Source organism: Phocoena phocoena, chromosome 16 (assembly GCF_963924675.1).
Source record: "Phocoena phocoena chromosome 16, mPhoPho1.1, whole genome shotgun sequence".
In the NCBI taxonomy this organism is placed as follows: Eukaryota; Metazoa; Chordata; class Mammalia; order Artiodactyla; family Phocoenidae; genus Phocoena; species Phocoena phocoena.
The window spans coordinates 33,282,293-33,304,455 of NC_089234.1; the positions used below are offsets into that span (position 1 = coordinate 33,282,293).

A 22,163-nucleotide genomic window follows, 5' to 3' on the forward strand; every position below is an offset into this window, starting at 1 on the left:
TTAGCTACAAATCCTTTTCAGTTTCATTTGTTGCCCATAATTATTTTTAGCTGAGGTTTTGTCCTTTTCACTCCCACATTTCCCGAATTCTTAAGTGGGTGCCTGCGGCGCTGCGGAGACTCGGGCATTTGGGTATCAGTTTACACGTAACCTTCAGTAAATACAGTAATCCGTCAGGGACCCACCCATCGCCTCTCCTCCTTCCCTCTTCTCTGGAGAAGTCTTCCCCGCCTTCTCTACCGGGCGGCGCGGCCGCAAGCTCCAGAGCCCGTGTCTTCTTAACTTCGTTGCTGAAATTTGCTTTCTGCCCATTGAGAGCCATGCTTCGGGTGATTGTAGAATCTGCCAGCAATATCCCTAAAACGAAATTTGGGAAACCGGATCCTATTGTTTCTGTTATTTTTAAGGGTAAGGACAAGTTTTCTTCTTTTTCTCCAGTCCTGTTTTGGAATGTTAGTTTCCTGGGTCCCATTCTTTGAAAGTCTGCGAATGATCAAATCCTCTGCGGCTTTAGCTGGAGTTTGTTGCCTGTGCAGGTCAGGGGAGAGGATGGATTTCTGTGGAAGGCATTTTCCCCAGGGCTTTGAGACCCATTGAATGACCTGATGTTTTAACTCTAATAATGTGATTTCTATAAGCCCCTGGAGGGAAGGATGTACCAAATTTCAAGTATCAAAAAGGTCTATGTTGGTTCAGGTTAAGAGTTTCAGCAGTCTTGTATGCACTTTTTATTTCCTCTGCCTGTGAGAAATGGGTAAAGGAGGAAAAAGCACAATTAAGTTGTTCCAGGTATCATTACTCCGTAAAACAGACCCCTGCTGCTTTTATCCTCACTGGGTTTCTGGGAGGTGGAGTAAAGTTATTATTTTGGTTTGTTTTCATGTTAATTTGTGCCTTTTTGTAATTGTTCTTCATCTCTCCAAAGTTGGACTGTTTTGTTTTTTTGTTTGTTCATTGCATGTTTGGTAGCTTTTAAATTGCTTTAAATGAACTCAGAACAATGCAAGTCTGAAGTTTTGGGCATCTAGTTTGGACTTGCTCAATGACCTTGGGCATGTGACCTCATTTCTCTGGATGTCAGTTTTCTTTTGTGCAAAACAGGTGAGGGGGGTTTAGACTAGACCATCTTTACAAGGCTTATTGTAATTCCAACAGGTTATTTTTCCTGACATTCGATTGCAGTGGAGGGGGACAGGAGCGGTTGGAGTGATGGCACGCTCCCAGCCATTGTAGGTGTTTCTAGTTTTGGCTGGAGTGGTGTGGCTAAAGCTGACTTTAGGAGCTTTATCATTTTCTGTTTGTCCAAGGTCATTGGTAAGATCGCCAGCTCACTCCTTGGCAGGAGGGATGAGAGGGAGTGAGAGGGGAGGGCAGAAAAAGTGGGAGCCTTGATGGGTATGTGGTTCCTGACCACAGCTCAGCGCATTCTCTCTTCCTCCAGGAACCTGACTACTTCTCCCTTACGGTTTCTGAGTAATCTGTGCCTTTCTCTTTTCTTTTGTCCATTTTATCTGTTTCTTTCCTTAAACGTCTCCCTCTGAGATGAGCAGGAAAATGCCAGAAATGAAACCCAAAGTTGCCAAATGATTGTTTAGTTAAAAAAAAAAAAAGATCTGGGGGACAGAAGTTGGATTCTTAAAGGACAATGTAGTTTGAGAATCTGGTTAGTGAATATCATGTAGTCATGTTATGTCAGAGTTCATTTGCATGTATTCTTTTAAAAATACTTTTCTCTTTTTAATTTTATTTTAAAATTAATGTTTTTATTGCAGTAACATTGGCTTATAACATTTTATAAGTTGCACGTGTACAACATTATATTTCGACTTGTGTATACACTACAACGTGCTCATCACCAAAGACTTAGTTTCCATTCTTCACCACACAGTCCATCCCCTTTACACATTTTGCCTTCCTCCCCATTCTTTCCCATCTGGTTACCACTACTCTGTTCTCTGTATCTGCAGGTTTGTTTTTGTTTCGTTTTGGTTTGTTCATTTGTTTTTTGTTTGTTTGTTCTTTATATTCCACATATGAGAGAAATCATATGGCATTTGTCTTTCTCTATCTGACTTATTTCATTTAGCATAATACCCTCAAGGTCTATCCATGTTGTTGCAATGGCAAGATTTCACCTTTTTTTATTTCGGAGTAGTATTTCCATTGCATATGTATACCATATTTTTTTTATCCATTCATCCATTGATGGGCACTTAGGTTATTTCCATATCTTGGCTATTGTAAATAATGCTGCAGTGAACATAGGGGTGCATATATCTTTTCAAATTAGTGCTTTTGTGTTCTTTAGATAAATGCCAGAAGTGGGATAGCTGAATCATATGGTAGTTCTATTCTTAATTTTTTGAGGAATCTCTATACTGTTTTTCATAGTGGCTGCATTTATTCACATCCCCACCAACAATGTATGAGGGTTCCCTTTTCTTTACATCCTCACCAACACTTGTTATTTCTTGCCTTTTTGATAATAGCCATTCTGACAGGTGTGAGGTGATATCTCACTGTGGTTTTATAATTTTTTTTTTTCTTGAAGCAGCTACATAATAGAGACATAACATGAAAAGTTTGTTTCCTTCACCATTGACATGTAAAGACACGTAAACATATGTTGGATTCAATCTGGTGATGTCATGGGGCAAGTCATATAGATTATAATGAAATTAAAATTTAACACTATATTGAAATTTGACTTGTTATTTGTCTGGAGTGTATATGCATTGGTCAAACTTAAATGACTAAAAGTATGTCTGCCTTAGCTATGGACATAAACACTCAACTGAAAGTGAAAAACTTCAGTTAAGGTGGGCAAATATAGGCTATCTAAACCATTACTTTTGCTAGGTTATTTAACTTCAGTCTGTTTTCCAGTCTCCTTTCATAGTATCAGTTGAGCAGTAAAGTCATTCATTCATTCATTCATCTGATAAGCAACCCGATGGAAGAAACAACTCAACTTAGAGTAGGAACATCTGGACTCTGGCTAATGTTGACAAAGTAGCTGATGACCCAGATTTAATCACCCAAGTCTCAAATTTCTCAGCTGTGGAATCATGGGAACTGATCTTGAGATTTCTTCCAGCTTTAAGGTTTTATAATTTTACAGTTCCATGTACTGAATAACTGCTCTCAGCAAGGTATGGAAGGCATTGCCTTAGGCATGAGAGCAGATATAGTGATGAATACAGCATTTTTCTTGCTTTCAATCTATTCCAATGGTTTAAAACACTGGTGATGGCAAACCCTTTCCAGGAGTGCCTTCCAATTTTGAGCACTGGGTAAGATTAAGTAACATTGTTCTTTTTTTTTTCTTTTACTGTTTTTTTATTTTTGGCTGCGTTGTGTCTTTGTTGTTGCATGTGGGCTTTTCTCTAGTTGTGGTGAGCGGGGGCTACTCTTCATTGCGCGCGGGCTTCTCACTGCAGTGGCTTCTCTTTGTTGCGGAGCATGGGCTCTAGGCGTGCTGGCTTCAGTAGTTGTGGCTCGCGGGCTCAGTAGTTGTGGTGCATGGGCTTAGTTGCTCCACGGCATGTGGGATCTTCCCGGGCCAGGGCTCAAACACGTGTACCCTGCATTGGAAGGCGGATTCTTAACCACTGCGCCACCAGGGAATTCGCTAACATTAAGTTCTGACGGAACTGAGGATACTGATACCGCCATGTATCCATCAGTGGGAATGGAGCAAAGCTGGATGCACTTCACAGGGTGGCGTGGGGGAGAGTGGGGAGAGTAGGATGTAAAAAGCCCTAACAGAGGATCAAGGCAGCACCGAAGAAAGCCCCTGAATTTACTGAAATGTGTACAATTTTGCCTCTTGAGTACATAAAACAGCAAGGTCAGGCAGTAAGCAACACTTCTCAAGCTGTAGGATGGTGGGAAGAATGGCCAAGTGATGGGAGTGTTAATGGTGATACCTGTATAGACAGTGAGGCCCCCTGTTAGACTGTAGTTGGTAATGTGCTGTACTGACAACCAACTGGTTTAGAGTTGACCTCAGTCTCTCGTGTACAGTCCCCTTCTGAGACTGAACTTCTTAGGACCTAGTATGAACCAGGAGGATTTGGGGGTTACTGGAGTCCCTGTGGTGTGGATGTCATTGACACTTAGCAGTGCAGAAGGAGATTATGGAAACCACAAAACCCACTTGATTTTTCATGTTCTTTGGGTTCACCAGGTTCCGAGAGCCAGCTCTGAACCTTAAGATTAGAGTGCCTGCCAGCCAGAGGTGGCCATTTTCCCTTGAGTTTCACGCAGACAGCCAGGTTGTGAGACTGAATCTAGCTGAGATTAGATTAGACAGACTTCTGAGGCCTCTCCCAACGTGAAGACTTTGCTTTGTTTTAATTAATTAATTTATTTATCTTGGGCTGCGTTGGGTCTTTGTTGCTGCATGCGGGCTTTCTCTAGTTGCGGTGAGTGGGGGCTACTCTTCGTTGTGGTGCATGGGCTTCTCATTGCGGTGGCACGGGCTCTAGGCGCGCAGGCTTTGGTAGTTGTGGCACGTGGGCTCAGTAGTTGTGGCGCATGGGCTTAGCAGCTCCGCGGCATGTGGGATCTTCCCGGACCAGGGCTCGAACCTGTGTCCCCTGCATTGGCAGGCGGATTCTTAACCACTGCTCCACCAGGGAACTCCCACAGTTGCCTTTTAAAAGTCAATCCGTATGACTTGTTTTCCTCCTCCAGGACAGATCTTGACTGCATGCCCTCAGGGCGTGTTCAGGGGCTCTGGTCTTTGTCTGGGTTGGGTTTACTGGTGAGTCTCTGGCTCAGCCAGGAAGGGATGGGGTTTTTATATCCTCCGCCACATCTAACATGTCACTGATGTTGAATATACCTTTTAAAGGTTGACCCTAGAAACAATGCCCTGGCAAGAGATTTGAGACATCTTAGCGCAATAAAGTCATTGATTCTTGGTCCTGAAAGGGACCATCAGAAGTCCGCCATTCTCCCTTCTTTCAGGAAGAATTACACTTAGTATTCTCTCAGATGCTTTGTGGATGAGGCTTGGCAAAGGGCCACTTCACACATTTCTAACGCTGAGTGCCTAACACCTGCTACCCAGGGGCAAATCGGTGTCGTGCTACTTTTTGCTTTCTTGATCCTGACAAGAAAAATGTGAAGCTGCCAGTTTTATGTTGAAAATTCATACATGAAACGTTCAGTGGTCTGTAAGGCATAATGCATCTGCTGTGATATGGCAGCGGTGACCTTACCTACTTTGTAATTTCTATTGAACAGCTGTCCTGTTGAATAGGGGTGTGCTTCCAGTGGGTCTGAGCAGAGTTTTCACTCAGAAACAGCCGCTTAGACATCCGACACCTTAAGCCATATCAGCTAACTTGGCCTTAGGCATTAGGATACACAGCCTGTTGAGCCCTGGGCTTTGGAGCCAGGGAGCCCTAGGAATGAGGATCCCAGTTCTCACCTCTTAACTTCCTAAGTGCTCATGAGCTAATGAATTAAAACCTTCAGCTTCAGAGTTCTTAATAACACCTCTTACCTTGCAGAGGTGTTTGAGGATTAAATGAATACATATGTGAAATTGCACATGGGAATTCCTAAACTTCCTTCCCTATTCGATAACGTTTCCTTTTATGGAGCCCTAAAATGTGCCAGACAGTATATCAGAAATCAAGTCTAGAAAAATACGTATAACATGGGTTGGGCTTCTAGGGAAGCAGCTGGTTGGAACACAAGAATGAGTTACAAACCAGAATAGACATGCAAAAATTATAATGCAAAAGCAGATGGAAGCGTGAAAAGCTCCATGGACAAAGTGTCCTTGAGTTGGTCTTAAAGGATGAGTGGAAATTTGACAGAAGTAATGAAAAGAAAGACAGACATTCTAGGTTTGGAACAGCACCAAAAAAAGGCCAGGGAGCCACGGGCCCGTGGGGTGAGGTTGACAGAGTAATCTGGTGTGATTGGGATTGCGCTTTACTCATAAATCACTGGGGGGCCACTAGGCTGCGTTGTGGACAGATTAGTTCTAGTCAGGTAGACTAATTAGATGGTTTACTAGTTGAGGCAAATGCTTTCCACGGCAGAGGGAGCTCATTCCAGGGCTAGAATGAGAAGGCAGGAGCTAATGTGAAAGATACTAAGGAAGCAGCCCAATCGAATTAAATGAATAAGAAAACCTTGCTGGGCAGGCCAGTTGGGCCATCCTTCCTCACTCTCCTCTGTAAAATAGGACATGAGGGTTAGGGTTAGGGAGTGTCTAGCCTGTGCATGCCTGCAGGGCTGGGTGGGGTGTCTCTGCCAGAGGCCAGCCTGAGGGCATTAGCTACCTGAGACTGGAGAGGGAGGCCCCCCGAAGAGGTAGAAGAGAGGCACAGAAATAGAAAGTGATACCAAAGACACATTTTGCTATTCTCCCAAAAGTCAAATGGGGAGCATTTCCTCAACCAAGCTGAGCTGTGGTCTCACTCGCACAAGGTCCTTCTCTCCCAACCCAGTTGTCCCACCGGAGGGATAAAGTGGCATGTCAGCAGTTGTTGAATTGCAAGGAACTCAGGTTTGCTCAAGTTTTTCCCCTAAAGTCAGAGAGAAATTTCCCAGAATACAATCATGGGCCTCACCTGTCGGGCAGGGAAGCCTTTGCTCTGGCTCCCCAGGGGACTGTGTGCCTCAGGCCTCCGCCCCTCCCTGCACTGCATCCGTCTCCTCTCTGCACATTGGCTGCTTTAGTGGGGACTCCTACCGCTGCTCCCTTGCAGTTAGCAGCTTGCATGGGGCTCTGGGTTACCACGGAGATGACTTGGTCCTGACTCCACATCTGCTACAGCATCTGTGTCTCTTAACTGAGATGCTTGAGACCAAGACTCCAGTTGGTTCAGTTTTGGTCTCACCCCTGGTCCAATCAGCTGTGACGAGGAATACAGGATCCCGGGACAGACAAGGTGGATCCTACACAAGGAACGCTTCTGAGGGCCGAGAACACGAACCATCCAGTTTATCTCCCTCCAGTTTGGGGATTAGACCTGCTTCTTCCCATCTTTCAACTGTAATCTGACCCCACCCCTACCCCTCCTTTAAGGAGCCCCCTTTCTTTGTAATCAACACGTTACGTGAAAGGGGATGAAGTTTGGACTGAGCAGAGTTTCACTCCTGACTTTATCACTAGGAGCTAAATCTTTGGGGCAACTATGTTCCTGAGCTTTTCTTTCCTTGCCTATAAAATGGGGAGAATTACATGTACCTCACAAGGGTACTCTTAAGGATCAACGGTGATAAAAACACTATCACAGTGCCTGGCGCGTAGGAGTTATATGGCAAATGCTCACTTCCTCCCCCTTTTATGCCTGACTCCTTCCCCACTGCTGGGGGTACATACAGAACCCTGGGGGACGTCTGAGGGGTGGCCCAGGCTTGCATGAATAAATGGGATGCCCTTCAGCTGTGGCGCACAGGCGGCTTGAAGGCAGAGCCCATGTTTGATTCATCTGTGAGAGCACGTGATAGCCTCTCAGCTAGGCATATAGCAGGTTTTTTTTTTAATGGTGCTGTAATGTACATAGCATAAAATTTACCTTTTAAATCATTTTTAAATGTACAGTTCTACTTTCTGTCTCTCTGTTTGATGACCCTTAAGTACCTGGTACAAGTGGAATCAGGCAATGTTGGTCCTTTTGTGACAGGCTTATTTCACTTGGCAGACTGTCTTCAAGTTTTATCCATGTTGTGGCATGTGTCAGAATTCCCTTCCTTTTTTAAGGCTAAATAATATTCCGTAGTATGTCTATACCACATTTTGTTTATACATTCGTCCACTGATGGACCTGAGTTGCTTCCACCTTTTAGCTATTGTGAGTCATGCTGTGAACGTGGGCGTACGAATATCGTTTGAGTCCCAGCTTTCAGTTCTTTGAGGTTTATACCTAGACGTAGAATTGTTGGATCATTTGGTAAATCTATGTTTAATTTCTTGAGATACCACCATACTGTTTTCCATCGTGACTGCACTATTTTACATTCCCACCAACAGTGCAAAAGGGTTCCAATTTCTTCACCACCACTTGTTTTTTTCTGTGGTTTTTGTTTGTTTGTTTGGGGATAATAGTCATCCTAAGGGATATAAACGTAGATTCTTAGCAACTCTCTGTTGACTTGGATTTTCGGCTCACATTTGCCTCATTAACTCAAAGTGAGAATCCCTGCAGTGATTCTGCAGCCTCAGTGGCCAGCAATGAAGCAGCCCTCCTGTGACCGGAAGCCTGCCTGTCAGGGGCCCAGCAGCAGGCTTGAGAGCCTGGTGGCCTCTTGACCAGTGGGGCCCTGGCCTTGTGAGGTCTGTGCAGCCAAGGTTGTGCTGAGAGTCATAGCAGAGCAGAAGGCAAGTGGGAAATAGCCTTGGTTCCCTGCAGTACCAGGTCTTCCGGTTGGTCTGGGCTCCCCAGGCCAAGGCTGGAACCAGAGGTCACCCTGCTTCTCCCAGCAGCACATCCTGGGAGATCAGAGTAGCCCTAGATCAGGTGCCCTGTAGTTCTGTCCCCTAACATCCTATACTCCTTTGTGGCGTCTATTGGAACATGTAGTTATGTATTTGCTGGCTTATTTGATTTCTGTGTGCCTCTTCAATCATACTGGAAGCTTCATGAGGGCAGGGACCATGTCTCTTTCTCCAGCACCTAGCTCAGTGCCTGGCAAATAGTAGATGACCAATAAATAATGTTGAATGAATGATTCTGGCTCCTCCCTTCAGTCATTCAGTTTAGAATCTCAGAGGCCAGGGGGACCACGTAGGACCAAATGAGACCAGATCCCTGTGACCACAAACTACAAAACTGATCTTGAGTATTTAGGACTTCAGGGTTTCCACATGCTGTTTGGGATCCATTAAGCTGCATCTCAAAGGAAGCTGGAAGGCAGGGGAGCCCTAGCCTACCTCTGACCTTGACATTAGGGCTTTGGTCTAATTAACGACAAGAAACCTCTCTGAATCTCAGTTTTCCTAGCTGTGAAGTAGGTATAAGGCCTACTCATGAAGATTGTAAAAGTCAAATGAGATGATGTCTTTAAGGTACCTGGACTAAAAATAGATGTTTATTCCCACCTCACCTCTTGAAGTCTGGCTTTACGCATGAGGAAACTGAGACAGAGACAGGTGAGGATTCATCTCTGGACTCTTGATTCCAGAGCCTCCGTGTGTCTTCCTGGAGGTCACCATGGTTACAGAGAAAAAAAAAAATGTGCCTAAAACAACCAAGTCAAATTATGATCCCTTCCTCCCCGCTCTGAACGGATTGAATTGTTCCGTGTGCTAGGGGCATCTGGACCCAGTCTGAAAGAGGAAGACTGTGTACCAAGAACAAAAGAACTTTAAAAAAAGAAGAAGAAAAAACAAAACCCAGCCCTCCTGGGGTGAGTTTCCCCAGGGTATGAAAGCCTTTAGGACACACTGTGACTCAGAAGCTCTGAGCTGACATAGCTTAGCAGTGAATCAGTTCCTGGAGAGTCAAGTGGGAGCCATTTTATTAGTGGAGACTACAACTCTTATTACATGTAAAGTATTAACATCCTAATATTTGAATGGCAGGGTGAGTTTCCACTTCCCCTTACCTTAGTTTTCTGGTTTATTACTTTCATCATCTTTTCATCCCAATAGCATAACTTATCAATTAAAAAAAAATCCCTTCCCTTATCCCTCTTTCATTATTTAAAAAAAGACAGAAAAAAAAAACCCACTCTTTTTGCTTATCTCTCTTCATTGTTGGAATTCACTGCCTGGGCAGTCCCTGTCTCTTTCTATCCTCTTTTTTGCTGCTGTTTCTTCCTACTGCTCCTCTCAGGCATAAACTCATTTAACAAATCTTGGTCGAGAGTGTACTTTGCCAGGCCTTGGGCTCAGCGCCGCAAGCTGGACAGGAAACAAGCCAGACATGGCCGCTGCCTGCATGCAGCTTGTGGTCTAGCTGTAGATCCAGCGAGAGTTCAGTGAATGCAGAGTTCAATGAGTTTAAACTCCTGGAAAGGAGGCATACATTTTGCAGATTATATTGACGACGAGCACTTTCTAGCTATGAAGCGTTGCACTAAAGCTTCACATATATGCATTCATTTATTTCTCACCAAAAAAATGAAGTCCCTCATTTTACAGCTGAAGAGACCACGTCTTGGGGAGAGTGAGTTGCTTTGTTCAAGACCCCACTCTATGTTCCAGTTGGAGCTGGGATACACAGGCCCACCTTGAGGCTGTAACACCCACCCCTGTGTGGTGAGGCTGCATTTGACCCACCCTGGGGTAATTAGTGCACCTGGGCTCAGGGCTTAGCTCCCTAAGCCTGACAATCCAGCCTCTGTTTCCCTGGCCAAATTCAGCCCTGAAGGCATCTGATCAGACCAGTGCCAGGGCCTGGGGCTCTGGTGCCTTGAAGGCAGATACCTCTGGCTTCAGGGGTCTTGTCTGGGGCTCCAAATGCCCTTCAGTTTGTCCCAGTATGCTGGACACATTATGGTGGCCTCCCATGTGTGACAGACATGGCCTGAGGAAGGAGCTTCTTCCCAGGGCACTTACAGTACAGAAAGCCCTTTCCTGGACTTGATCATGTTTGTTCTTCACAACAACTCTAGCAGGTGTCCAGGACATGTGTTGTTTATACTCATTTCACACATGAGCACCTTGAGTCTCAGAGAGGACAAGAGTGACCAAAGCTGGGTGACCAGCAAGAGGCAAGGACTCGAACCCCAGACCAAGACTCTTTGTCTCATGCACTTTCCCACTGCGTCGTGCGTGTCTGGCTTTCCCAGTGCTTGGCATCTCTCTTGCGTTAAGTCTACCCTCCATCCTCTCCCACTAACGAGCCGCCATCCACAGATACTACTGATCTCCAGTTTTCCCTCATACCTGCAGCAACTGACCCAGCCCAGCTCTGCTCAAGAGCCCCAAGGCCAAAGCTCTTCTCAGCATAGGAAGGAGGGCTGAGTGTAGTGGATCAAAACTGCTGGCAAGGGCAAAAATCCCATGAAAAGAGATGATTAATTATGGGATATCAGGATCTGAGGCTGAGTCGTAACTCAGCTAAGATTGTTGCCTAGGAGGGTTAGGATGGAGTCATCAAGCTTTTGACTCAGTGCTTTGTGTTTATTTTCAAAGTTCTTTTCTGTGACTATTTCCTCTTGATACGATCTCTTGGAGTCAGGGAGGGCAGAAGAACTGGATCCTCTTCGTGTTGTCTAATGGAAGCCGTTTATGATTCTGATGTGAATCCTACACAGAGGCGTGTCCCTTGTGTCCTGGCACTTTCACGCTCTCTCCTTTGATCCTCAATGCAACCCTACGAGGTGACCTTTTTCATCCCCTTTTCCAGAACACTGAGGCCTTGAGGGGCTCTCTTGAAACAACAGGCAGTCATCTCCTCAAGCAGGGCCCAAAGTGAATCTGCAGAGCACCAGTCTTCATTCAGTCTCTAGCAGATTATGTCTCAGGAACGTGTTAGCCAGAGTGACCAGAGGTTAAGTCTTAGGAGCCAGAACACCTGCATCGAGATTCTGGCTTTGTTTCTTACTAGCAGGTGAGCCTGGACAAACTACTTAATTTTATTGTGCTATTGGGCTTAAATAAGGATAATAATAGCAACAGGTAACATACAAAGCCCTTTGAAGAGTGCCTGGCATGAGCCCAAACTTTGGTACCTATTACTCCTGGGCATTAGGTTGCCATGTTTATTAATGACGAAATCTAGGTATGGAGAGTTGGAGCCAGTGCCCAAGGTCACCCACCTGGTAAGTGGTGAAAATGTGGCAGGTTGCCTGGCACCCTCAGCCTGAGGTGCTGGTGAAGAGCACAGGTTTGGAAATGAGGCAGGCATGGGGCTGAAGCTCAGCTCTGCCAATTAGTAGCTTTGTGATCTTGGGCAAGTCAGTTAACACCCCTGAACCTCAGTTTCCTCATCTGCAAAATGGGAATATTAGTACCTCCCTGTTGGGCTTGCCCAGCTTCAAGACCAAAGAAAGAGCCGGGAGTCAGCAACAGAGACATCAATGGTTTAATGGAGGGGGGAGCTTACATGTCTGAAGCAAGGTCCTAGAGCAACACCCCACCATGTGTGGTGGATGGTGGGCAGGACATGGTGGCAGTCTTCACTGGGGTGGGGGGCAGGGGGTGGAGATTACCAATTATAGGGGAAATGACGTCAGGTGGGTTCATTAGTCACCAGGCAAACCAGCAGAGGGGCACGCCCCTCACAGCCCCTTTGATAAGAACAATCACCAGCTGGGGCCTGGGGCAAGTACATAGGAAGGTGAGTCAGGTGAGTAAGATATAGGAGAAGCAGGCACTGGTCGGGCAGGGGATGTACAGAGAACAAGAGAACAGCCTTCTTGAGTTGCCTGGCCGTATACTTCACCCCTACATACCCTGTATAACCCTTACAATCTTGGTCCGCCTCTCTTCCGAGATATCCCTGGGGTCAGGTACGTAGAGGGGCACTGCAACCAGATACCACAGATACAATACAGACAGGCCACCCCTGGTTTTCACAAACCCAGAGCCACCCCCAAGTGTGTGGTCAGGCCACTCAAGATGGCTGTTCTCTTGCTCTCTGTACATCCCCTGCCTGACCAATGCCTGCTTCTCCTGTATCTTACTCACCTGACTCACCTTCCTAGGTACTTGCCCCAGGCCCCAGCTGGTGACTGTTCTCATCAAAGGGGCATGAGGGACGTGCCTCTCTGCTGGTTTCCCTGGTAACTAATGAGCCCACCTGATGTCAATTCCCTATAACTGGTAATCTCTCCTCCACCACACGGGGCCCCCTCCCCGGGAGCGAAGACTGCCGCGGCGTCCTGCCCATCGTTCGCTGCACATGGTGAGTTGTCGCTCCAGGACCTTGCTTCAGACATGTAAGCTCCCTCCTCCATTAAATCATTGATGTCTCTGTTGCTGACTCCCGGCTCTTTCTTTGGTCTTGAAGCTGGGCAAGTGCAGGCCTTGTAGGCCTGCGGGGTACAGCCCAACGCTCCCGCATAAGGATTTGATGTGAATGTGTTTAAAGTGTCTGGCACAGAATGGATGCTCGTATTCAGTTCTCCACCGAGAGAGCCGATCCAGGTGCCTGCCCGACCTGGGCTCCTTTCATCTGCAGCCCAGGCAGTTGGCAGGGCTGGAACGTGACCACACCCCAGGGTCAGCTTTTAGGAAGTAGATGCTGTATGGGTTGTTCAGATTGACTGGGCTTCACCGCAGCTCCCCTGAGGATTTGGTTTTGATTCAAGAGTGTGTGTGCCTGAAGGGGTGGCTCCAGAGGCCACTGGGGCACTGGGAACAGAAAGCTGAGCGGTAACCCAGCCTGCCTTTTTGTCTGGGCGTTCCTTTAATCAGCAACGTCAGTGACTGTTTCAGAAATTTACAAAACAGCCTCGCTTTGTGTCACAGTTGCCATTTGGCCAAAATGCCTTATTCTTAGAACCGGTTTGGCAGCATCTCCTGGAGCATTAGTGCAGCCGGTTGGGAAGCAAATAGAGATACTCCTTCAGCCAGATTGACCTGGATGGGCCACCTGTCTTCATGAGTCCCTCTAACACCTGAGGGTGGAGTAGTGTCCTGCTGGCCCTTCCTGGAGCCTTCCCTGCTTCCTGGTTCTTGTGGACGTTCTTCTAGATGCTGGTAGCTGCCAGGCTCACTGCCAGGGAGGAGCAGGCACTACCCACATGCCAGCTGCCTCTGGCGAGCCTCAGAGGCCTGGAATGGAGCCACGTGGCAGAATTGCTCCACCAGGGCTGTGCCCAGGCCCCTGGGCACTTCCTTTAGGCACTGGGGCCCTGCCCTCCAGAGAGGGCTCCATAGCCTGGGAAACCTCCTGGAGTCCACACTGGATGCTGCTCAGGTGCTGTAAGAAGAAATGATGTACTAGCTCCTGCTGGTTTAGTGCTTACGACATGCTGGGCCCTATGCTGAGCACTTTGTATTCATTTTCTTAATCATTGAAGCAACTTTAGTCATAATACTTATGAGCTTATCAAGTCCATTTCATTCAAATCATGGAGAAATGACTCTGGGGGGGATAACAATGTTAATAATGCAGTCCCAGCCTTTAAGAAGTCACTCTCTGGTCTTAATCCTCCAATTTGGGAAATTGCTCTGTGTCTGTATCTTCTAGAGTTTCAATCCTTGCTCTACCACTCACTTGCTGTGTGACTCCTGATAAGTTGCATACCCTCTCTGTGTCTTGGGTTCTTCCTCTGTAACTGGAGATGATCATAATAGAATTTACCTCTTAGGGTTGGTGTGAAGATTAAGTGAGACAGTCATGGGAAGCGCTGGGAACAGTGACTAGGTCAGAGCACTTAATAACTGTTAGCCATGTGTGGAAGGGCTTCAGGGGGCTCTGTGAAATTTTAAGCCAGATAGTGGATGCCTTTGTGTATGTCTGTGAATGTTTCTCAAAACAAAGGGGGCATAATCCAGGACCCAGAGAAGATGCAGAAGTATTTCTGAATGGGAGGTCAAGTTTAGATGCATGGCTGATCTACCTTGCGTACCAAAGAGCTGAGTTACTTAAGAAAGCTTTGTAAGTAGCACCCCCATTTCTCCTGGGGCCATCTCAGTAAGACGCAGCAATCTAACCAGTCAGGACTTGGGGGCACTTCATATTGGACCTGGAGGAAAACTTAGAGATCATCTAGTCTAAATTCACCAGTTCACACAAGAGGGACTCTGAGCTTGGTGGTTGAGCCTTATGTCTCCCTGAGGTAACAGCTCAGGGAAATGGAGAGTTCCCTGATTTGAAAGTCCAGTGAGAAGAGCTGGACAAATACCTGTCTTCTCCTTGCAGGATTGTTAGGATCAGTGAGATGGTGTGTATGTATTTGGAAGTATGTAAAATGTGTTACCATCGTAGATGTTATTACTTCCATGGGCACCTGGTATTACCAGTTGGTTGTTTCTCTGGAACCAATAGTATATATGTACATATAAATGGAGAGAGACAGAGACAGAGGGGGAGAGGGCTCATGCAATTGTAGGGGTTGGCAAGACTGAAATTTCTAGGGCAGGTATATGGTCAGGCCACTCAAGATGGCTGTTCTCTTGCTCTCTCTACATCCCCTGCCCGACCAGTGCCTGCTTTACCTGTATCTTACTCACCTGACTCACCTTCCTACTTACTTGTCCCAGGCCCCAGCTGGTGATTGTTCTTATCAAAGGGGCTGTGAAGGACATGCCCCTCTGCTGGTTTCCCTGGTAACTAATGAGCGCATCTGACATCAATTCCTTTATAAGTGGTAACCTCCCCTTCTTCCCGGGACTGAAGACTGCTGCCTCGTCCTGCCTGCTGTCTGCAGCACATGGTGGGGTGTCGCTCCAGGACCTTGCTTCAGAGGTGTGAGCTCCCCCCCTCCATTAAACCATTGATGTCTCTGTTGCTTACTCCGGGCTCGCTCTTTGGTTTTGAAGCTGGGCAAGCACAGGCCTTGTAGGCTTGCAGAGTGCAGCCCAACAGCAGACAAGTAGGCTGGAAATTCAGGTAAGAGTTGATGTAGTCTTGAGACTGAAATCTAAAGGGCAGGCAAGCAGGCTGGAAACTTGGGCAGGATCTTCTGATACAGTCTTGAGGCAGAATTCTTTCTTCTCTAGGAAACCTCAGTTATTCCTCTTAAGGCCTTCAGCTGTTTGGATGAGGCCCACCCACCTTATAGAGAGTAATCTGCTTTACTTAAAGACAGTTGATTGCAAATGTTAGTCACATGTATAAAATACCTCCGCAGCAACATCTGGACTACTGTTGGACCAAACAACTGGTACCATAGACTAGCCAAGTTGACATAGGATTAACATTCACCCTGGTCCTCTCGGCACAGATGTACCAATCCGGTCTTAGGAGTCATGGTGTTTCTCTCACTGTTTCAATAAGAGTTCACACTGTAGGTGAACAGCAAAGGAAATGGTTCTGTGCACGAGGGCATGGTGGCTTGGCAAGGAGTGCTTGTTCAGTTCTTAGGAAATGTTATTGGGAGGTTGGCAAGCGAGTTAATTACTGCAATGGTGACCTTCACAGAACTGAGAGGGAAGCCAGTGTAGCTAATCAAAAAACAGGAAATGTCTCAAAGAATGCCTTGAATCATGGTCCAGAGTGTATTCTGAATTTGAATCAATTGTTATGTTCTGGGTTGAAACTATTTAATTCCTTACTGTAGACAGAAACAGTTGTCTTCATAACTTCAGAGGTGGGAACTGGGGGAGGTGGAGAAGGGGAAAGAGTTTCCTGTAGTTTAATCTGATGTTTAGTGCCTGCAACTGAGGCCTTTTTTAAAAAAAGATGTGGAATAATTGAATAAATGTGTGACATTGTGGCTGCTGATAAGACAGGAATTTATGTACTTTTTTTTGGCTGACGTGAGAAAAGGCAATAAAATGTAATGTGTGCACATTTTTAAAAAATTAATTTATTTTTGGCTGCGTTGGGTCTTCCTTGCTGCACGCGGACTTTCTCTAGTTGCGTTGAGCAGGGGCTACTCTTTGTTGCGGTGCGCGGGCTTCTCATTGTGGTGGCTTCTCTTGGGGAACACGGGCTCTAGGCGTGCGGGCTTCAGTAGTTGTGGCACACGGGCTCAGCAGTTGTGGTGCACAGGCTTAGTTGCTCCGCGGCATCTGGGGTCTTCCTGGACCAGGGCTCGAACCCCCGTCCCATGCATTGGCAGTGGATTCTTAACCACTGCACCACCAGGGAAGTCCCTATGCATCTTCTTTATTCAGCGTTTCTGACAGCTTCTAGTGAGGCATTGGTGTGGTAGCAAACACACACTCAGGTTTTGGAGCCAGGGAGATGTAGGTACAGATTCTGGCTCTGTTTCTTTATTAGCTGTGTGACCTTGGACAAGTTAACCGGCTTTTCTCAGTTAACCACCTTGTCTGTAAAATGAGGATGAGAATGTTTACGTTGCAGGTTTATTGTAAGGATTTAGAGTCCCCGCAGTAGAATGCACAACCTGACACCTGTAGATCGTTATTTAGAGGGAGTAGCTACAACTGTGGATAGAAGCCATTTTGACCAGTTCCATCGATTTCAACATCCTTTGCAGGGCTTCTCTTTTTCTCCCACACTTTCTGGTACTGTACCAGAGAGGAAGATTGAGAGGTTTCTGTCAGACGAGGGGAAGAGTGAGTGGGGTCAATATGGAAGTGTGAGAGGGGAAATCAGGACCACTTCTAGGTGACGTCAGAATCTGATCCAGTGAGGGGCCCTGGAGGCTGCATAGAAAGACCACAGTCGGAGTCAGGATAGGTCCAGGCATGAGCTGTTGAGTCAAGTCCTGCCGAAGTTTAAAAAGGGAAGCCAGCTGGGCGATGGGAGCCCACTCAAGTGGAGGAGTTAATGCTTAGCAGAGTGAGGGTGATGACTCATAGCTTTGCTATGCTGAGGTTGTGGAAGAATGGGGTGGCTAGTCCCACAGCTGGCCGTGTGCTGGGAGCCTTAGCAACGTGACATTCAGCTGAACGAAACCCACTACCTTCTCCATTCCACAGCAGTACAGGGGAAGCTGAGGAGTGGTTCAAAGCTTGGCCACCAACGTGAGACTGCCTGGGTCCAAAACCTAGCTCTGCCTCACTTACTAACTCGGTGATGTTGAATTCGTTACTTCTCAGTTTCCTTAGCTGTGAAAGGGGGATGAAAATGATTATACATACCTCCTAGGGTTTGAAGGAGATTAGGTGATGTGAGATAATAGAAAAAATATATGTTGGTCTGTGTCTTCCCCCCAACCCCACGCCCTCGCTCATTTTTCCTGGCACAGAGCTCCTAAAACCCTTGTAACTTCCTAAGGGATAAGAGTACTAGGAGTATTTTTTGTTCAATGAAGCCACTCTGGGTGGGCCCCTGGATGGGGGCTAGTCACCAGAAAGATGAAGCCATGACTAGAAGCTGGGGATTTTCAGCCCCAGCTCCACTTCTCTAGAGTGGGGAGAAGGGCTGGAAATGGAGTTAATAATTAATCATGGCTATGTGAAGCCTCCATAAAAATCCCAGAAGTGTGGGGTTCAGAGACCTTCCAGGTGGGTGAACACATCCATGTACCAGGAGGGCAACGCACCCCCACCTCCATGGTGACAGAAGGTCCTGTGCTTGGGACCCTCTCAGACCTCACCCCATGTATCTGTTCAGCTGGCTGTTCATCTATACCGTTTATCAGTCCTATAATAAACTGGTAAATGTAAGTAACAGTTTTCCTGAGTTCTGTGAGCTGCTCTAGCAAATTAATTGAACCCAAGGATGGGGTCATAGGAACCTCAGGTTTATCGTCAATTGGTTAGAAGCCCAGGTGACAACCTGGACTTGCTGTTGGTGTCTGGGGGTGGGGGCAGTCTTGTGGGACCGAGCCCTTAACCCCTGGGATCTGATGCTAACTCAAGGTAGACAGTGTCAGGATTGAGTTAAATTGTAGAACACCCAGGTGATGTTGCAGAAAATTGCTTCGTTTGGGGAACATGCCCTGCCCAATACATCTGGTGTCAGTGTTGTGAGTGTTCTGTGTGATAGTAGAAGAGACACACAGGAAGAAAAACTTTTTTTTCCCCCTGAAAACAGGTGAGCTAAGGTTTACAAAGCCTTTTGTACTGAAACTTAGCTTTTATTTTGTTAAGTGTCTGGGAACTCAGGGATTCAGTAGAAGCCCCTGCTCTTTGGACTTTGCTTCAAGGAAGCTTTGAGCACTAGCTGGATAAACATTTACTCATCTGGGTAGGTGTACTGTCCAGTCTCAGGTGCAGAGAAAGAAGACCTTGTGTCTTCAGAAACAATGAGCCAGGAGTAAAGGAAATGCCCAATGCTCTGCTGGTCCTAGAAAGTGTTCATCTACGAATTATCTTGTATTAAGGCTGTGAGAGGGAATCCAGCATAATCTTTAAACTGTGTTGGGGTCTTATCACATGCAAAGGCAGCATGGGCTTCAGAGCTGAAATTCCAGGTTTATATCAGGGCACCACTGCTGCATATGAGGTCAGACACATTCCTCAACTCCTCTGAGTCTCAGTATCCTCACTGATAAAATGGGATACCTGTGGGTCAAAGGTTACCTTCATTGGCTTCTTTCTGCAACAAGCTGGGGAGATGCACAGGCCCTGGGTGACTTTGGTCTGCAGGATTTGTTGAGGGAGAGACAGAGGATCACAGCATTTCTGTGATTTTGAGTCTCCCATCCCTCAGCTCCTTGTCGGTCTGGGGATGGGAAAAATGTTTTTAGGCCAATAATGCTGTTCAGTTTGGAAAACTCGTTCAGGCAGCCCTCACCCTAGTCAGATGAAGGTAAAATGTAGGCACACCGTTTGCCCTCAGGGAAAGGTTCTTTGAATGAACAGTACAGGCTCTGTAAATGTTTCTAATTGATATCTCTTATTTTTAATTTGCAGATGAGAAAAAGAAAACAAAGAAAGTCGATAATGAACTCAACCCAGTGTGGAATGAGGTGACTTCGTTATTTTTCAATTTTGTTTCACTGGATAAGCTACCTCTGATTGTCCCATCTTTGGTCAGAGGTTAACTCTTCCATTTGGAAGGACAATCTCTGCATTTCACCCCTACCCCCTCCACCTCCCTCTGTGGCCACAGAGACAGCAGAGCAGCTGAAGGACACTACTGCACAGTGACATCTCCTCTGCAGTAGTGGTGTGGCAAGTGGAGCCTGGATGGGTTAAAGAGGGTGGGGTTCTAGCCTGGTGCAGCCATGCGCTTGCTGTGTGACCTTGTCCAGTTATGCTGCAAATTGGGGCACACCTGTAGAGCGAGGGGTGGGATTAGATCACCTCTGGAGTCCCAGAGAGAAAGCTCTGTAATTAAAAAACATATCTGTATGTGACTAATCAAAATGGTATGACATGATACTTTGTGTATCTGGAAGAGTGTCATTTATTGTTTTTTATGTTGGTAAAAGTAATATACTTAATGTAGAAATTTTGAAAACTTCAGATTAGCTTAAAAAAATTACTTTTGGTCCTACTATCCAGAAGCAACTACCGTTAACATCTTGGAGGTATCAACAAATATTTATTGAATGAAAACATTTAATAAAATAGGGTGTCTTAGAATTAGCCAGTTAGTATCATACAGTGAATATAGTTTCCTAGCCTATTTTTTCCTACTATTCCTGAACATATACCCCTATAATTCCATTAAAAAATATTTTTATTGACTATGTAATATTGTATTGAATCGATATAATTTATAGACCTCCCCCCCACTGATGACTTTATATCTATTTTATAGATTGTTTCAGTGTTTAATAGATTTACAGATATGTGAAATTTTTAATTCTTTCCACTGAGTAGGATTTTCCTACGCTGACTAATTTTTGAAAAGTTGATCATCTGCCCTGTTGTTGTTCTAAAAACCAGGTCAAACCTTTCTGGATAAGTGCAGTGATAAATGTCTTTGTTATTTTGCTAAGTCACCAGGCTGTGACGGCTTCCTTCCACCAACTGCAAATCCCCTCTCCCCTTCCCCTCCCAACGCGTTTCAGTATCCCTATAAAATAAAGACTACTCGTTCTCACTGGATGAGGCCAAGACTAAAAGCTTCTTAATGCCTATCTGAAATGCCCTGCTGGTTTCATGCAGGTTGAGAGGGAATTCCACTCCTCTGCAATTTCACTGGAACCCAGAGCACAGCCAGCTGGACTGCCAGCTCCATGAGAGCCAGAGGCTGTCTGGTTGGTCCCTGTGGAAACTGTGGGTTCCTAGCACCTCACACAGAGCTCCAAGACTAAAATAAATAAAAAGTACGTGTATGTGTGCATTTAGTGATAACATGCCTCTTTATTTTTTAAATTAGTTTATTTATTCTTGGCTGTGTTGGGTCTTCGTTGCTGCACGTGGGCTTTCTCCAATTGTGGCGGGGGTGGAGGGCTACTCATCCTTGCGGTGCGCAGGCTTCTCTTGTTGCTGGAGCACGGGCTGTAGGCGTGTGGGCTCAGTAGGTGTGGCTCTCGGGCTGTAGAACGCAGGCTCAGTAGTTGAGGCGCACGGGCTTAGTTACTCCGTGGCATGTGGGATCTTCCCGGACCAGGGCTTGAACCCGAGTCCCCTGCATTGGCAGGCGCATTCTTAACCACTGTGTCACCAGGGAAGTCCCAACACGCTTCTTTATATTTGAGCTCAATCCATGTGGCCGATGGCAGAGAGGTATATGGTCACATGAGTAGGCGTGTTTTCCCGAGGGCGTCATCCATCTTACCCCATTTTGTTTCCAATGAATTTTTTTCTCATAGTGCATATGTATTTATCAAGTAAACTTCCCAATTGCAGCTTTATAACTGAAACCAAACCTAAACGAAATGCCAACCCAAACCCATGTGGATTGGTGGGTATGTTTTAATATGAGCTGTGAGACTCCTTCTCCATCCATTCCAAACCCATTACAAGGAGCATCAGATCATCATCACGCAGTGCTTTATTTAATTAATTTATTACATAATCAAAGACATCAGTGGTACTAAGTTAATCTTTTTTTTTTTTTTTAACATTTGCCATTAGAAAGCAATTTACTGCCTTAAGATGAAAGACTCAGCTGACTACAGCACTGACCATGGTGGGACTTAAAATAAGGGGCTGATGCATTTCAGAAAATGTTTTCTTAGATTATTTACCACTTTCTTCGATAATATGGTTAAGAAAAGCAAACAATTTAAAAATAACCATTGAAGAAAGCATTTTCACATACATATTTTATTCTATTTGTGCTACAGCTGTGGTAGGCATTAAGTCTAGTTCTCTGCCTATGAGACGGATTTGGTGACTTGTCCAAAGCCATAGAGTCTAGAAAACGGGAAGCTAGGAGTCTGGTTTTCTTTCCCAGGAGCCTCAGCAGCCTCCAGGTTCAGAATTTGAGCACTTTTGTCTAACTATAGAACTGAGTACGTCAAAAGATTGTCATTGGTGGAGATGATCCGATATTTAGTATCAGTGCATCTTATGATATTCCCGGATCCTTTTAACAGTCTCTTTGTTTTCATAACCTACCTGTGGACAGATTTTGGAGTTCGACTTGAGGGGTATACCACTGGACTTTTCATCGTCCCTTGGGATTGTTGTGAAAGATTTTGAGACAATTGGACAAAATAAGTAAGTTGATTTCAATTGTTTTTCTCACGTTACATATCGTTTTGTTGAAGGAACATATCTTTAATAACATTATAATATTTCCAATATAATTGTGCTT

The 22,163-nt window shown here is 45.8% G+C and overlaps 1 protein-coding gene across 2 annotated transcripts in view; it reads left to right on the top strand.

The window, feature by feature from the left end:
• The first annotated feature begins 235 nt into the window (after window positions 1-235).
• The window catches only part of MYOF (myoferlin), a 157,710-nt gene continuing 135,782 nt past the window's right edge, over window positions 236-22,163 (top strand). The window contains exons 1-3 of one of the 2 annotated variants that reach the window (XM_065893870.1): window positions 236-408; window positions 19,361-19,416; window positions 21,975-22,066. In XM_065893870.1, coding sequence (XP_065749942.1) covers window positions 321-408; window positions 19,361-19,416; window positions 21,975-22,066 — 236 coding nt within the window. In that variant the 5' untranslated portion in view covers window positions 236-320. The remainder of the gene's footprint in view (window positions 409-19,360; window positions 19,417-21,974; window positions 22,067-22,163) is intronic. The other variant, XM_065893871.1, reaches the window with a different exon arrangement.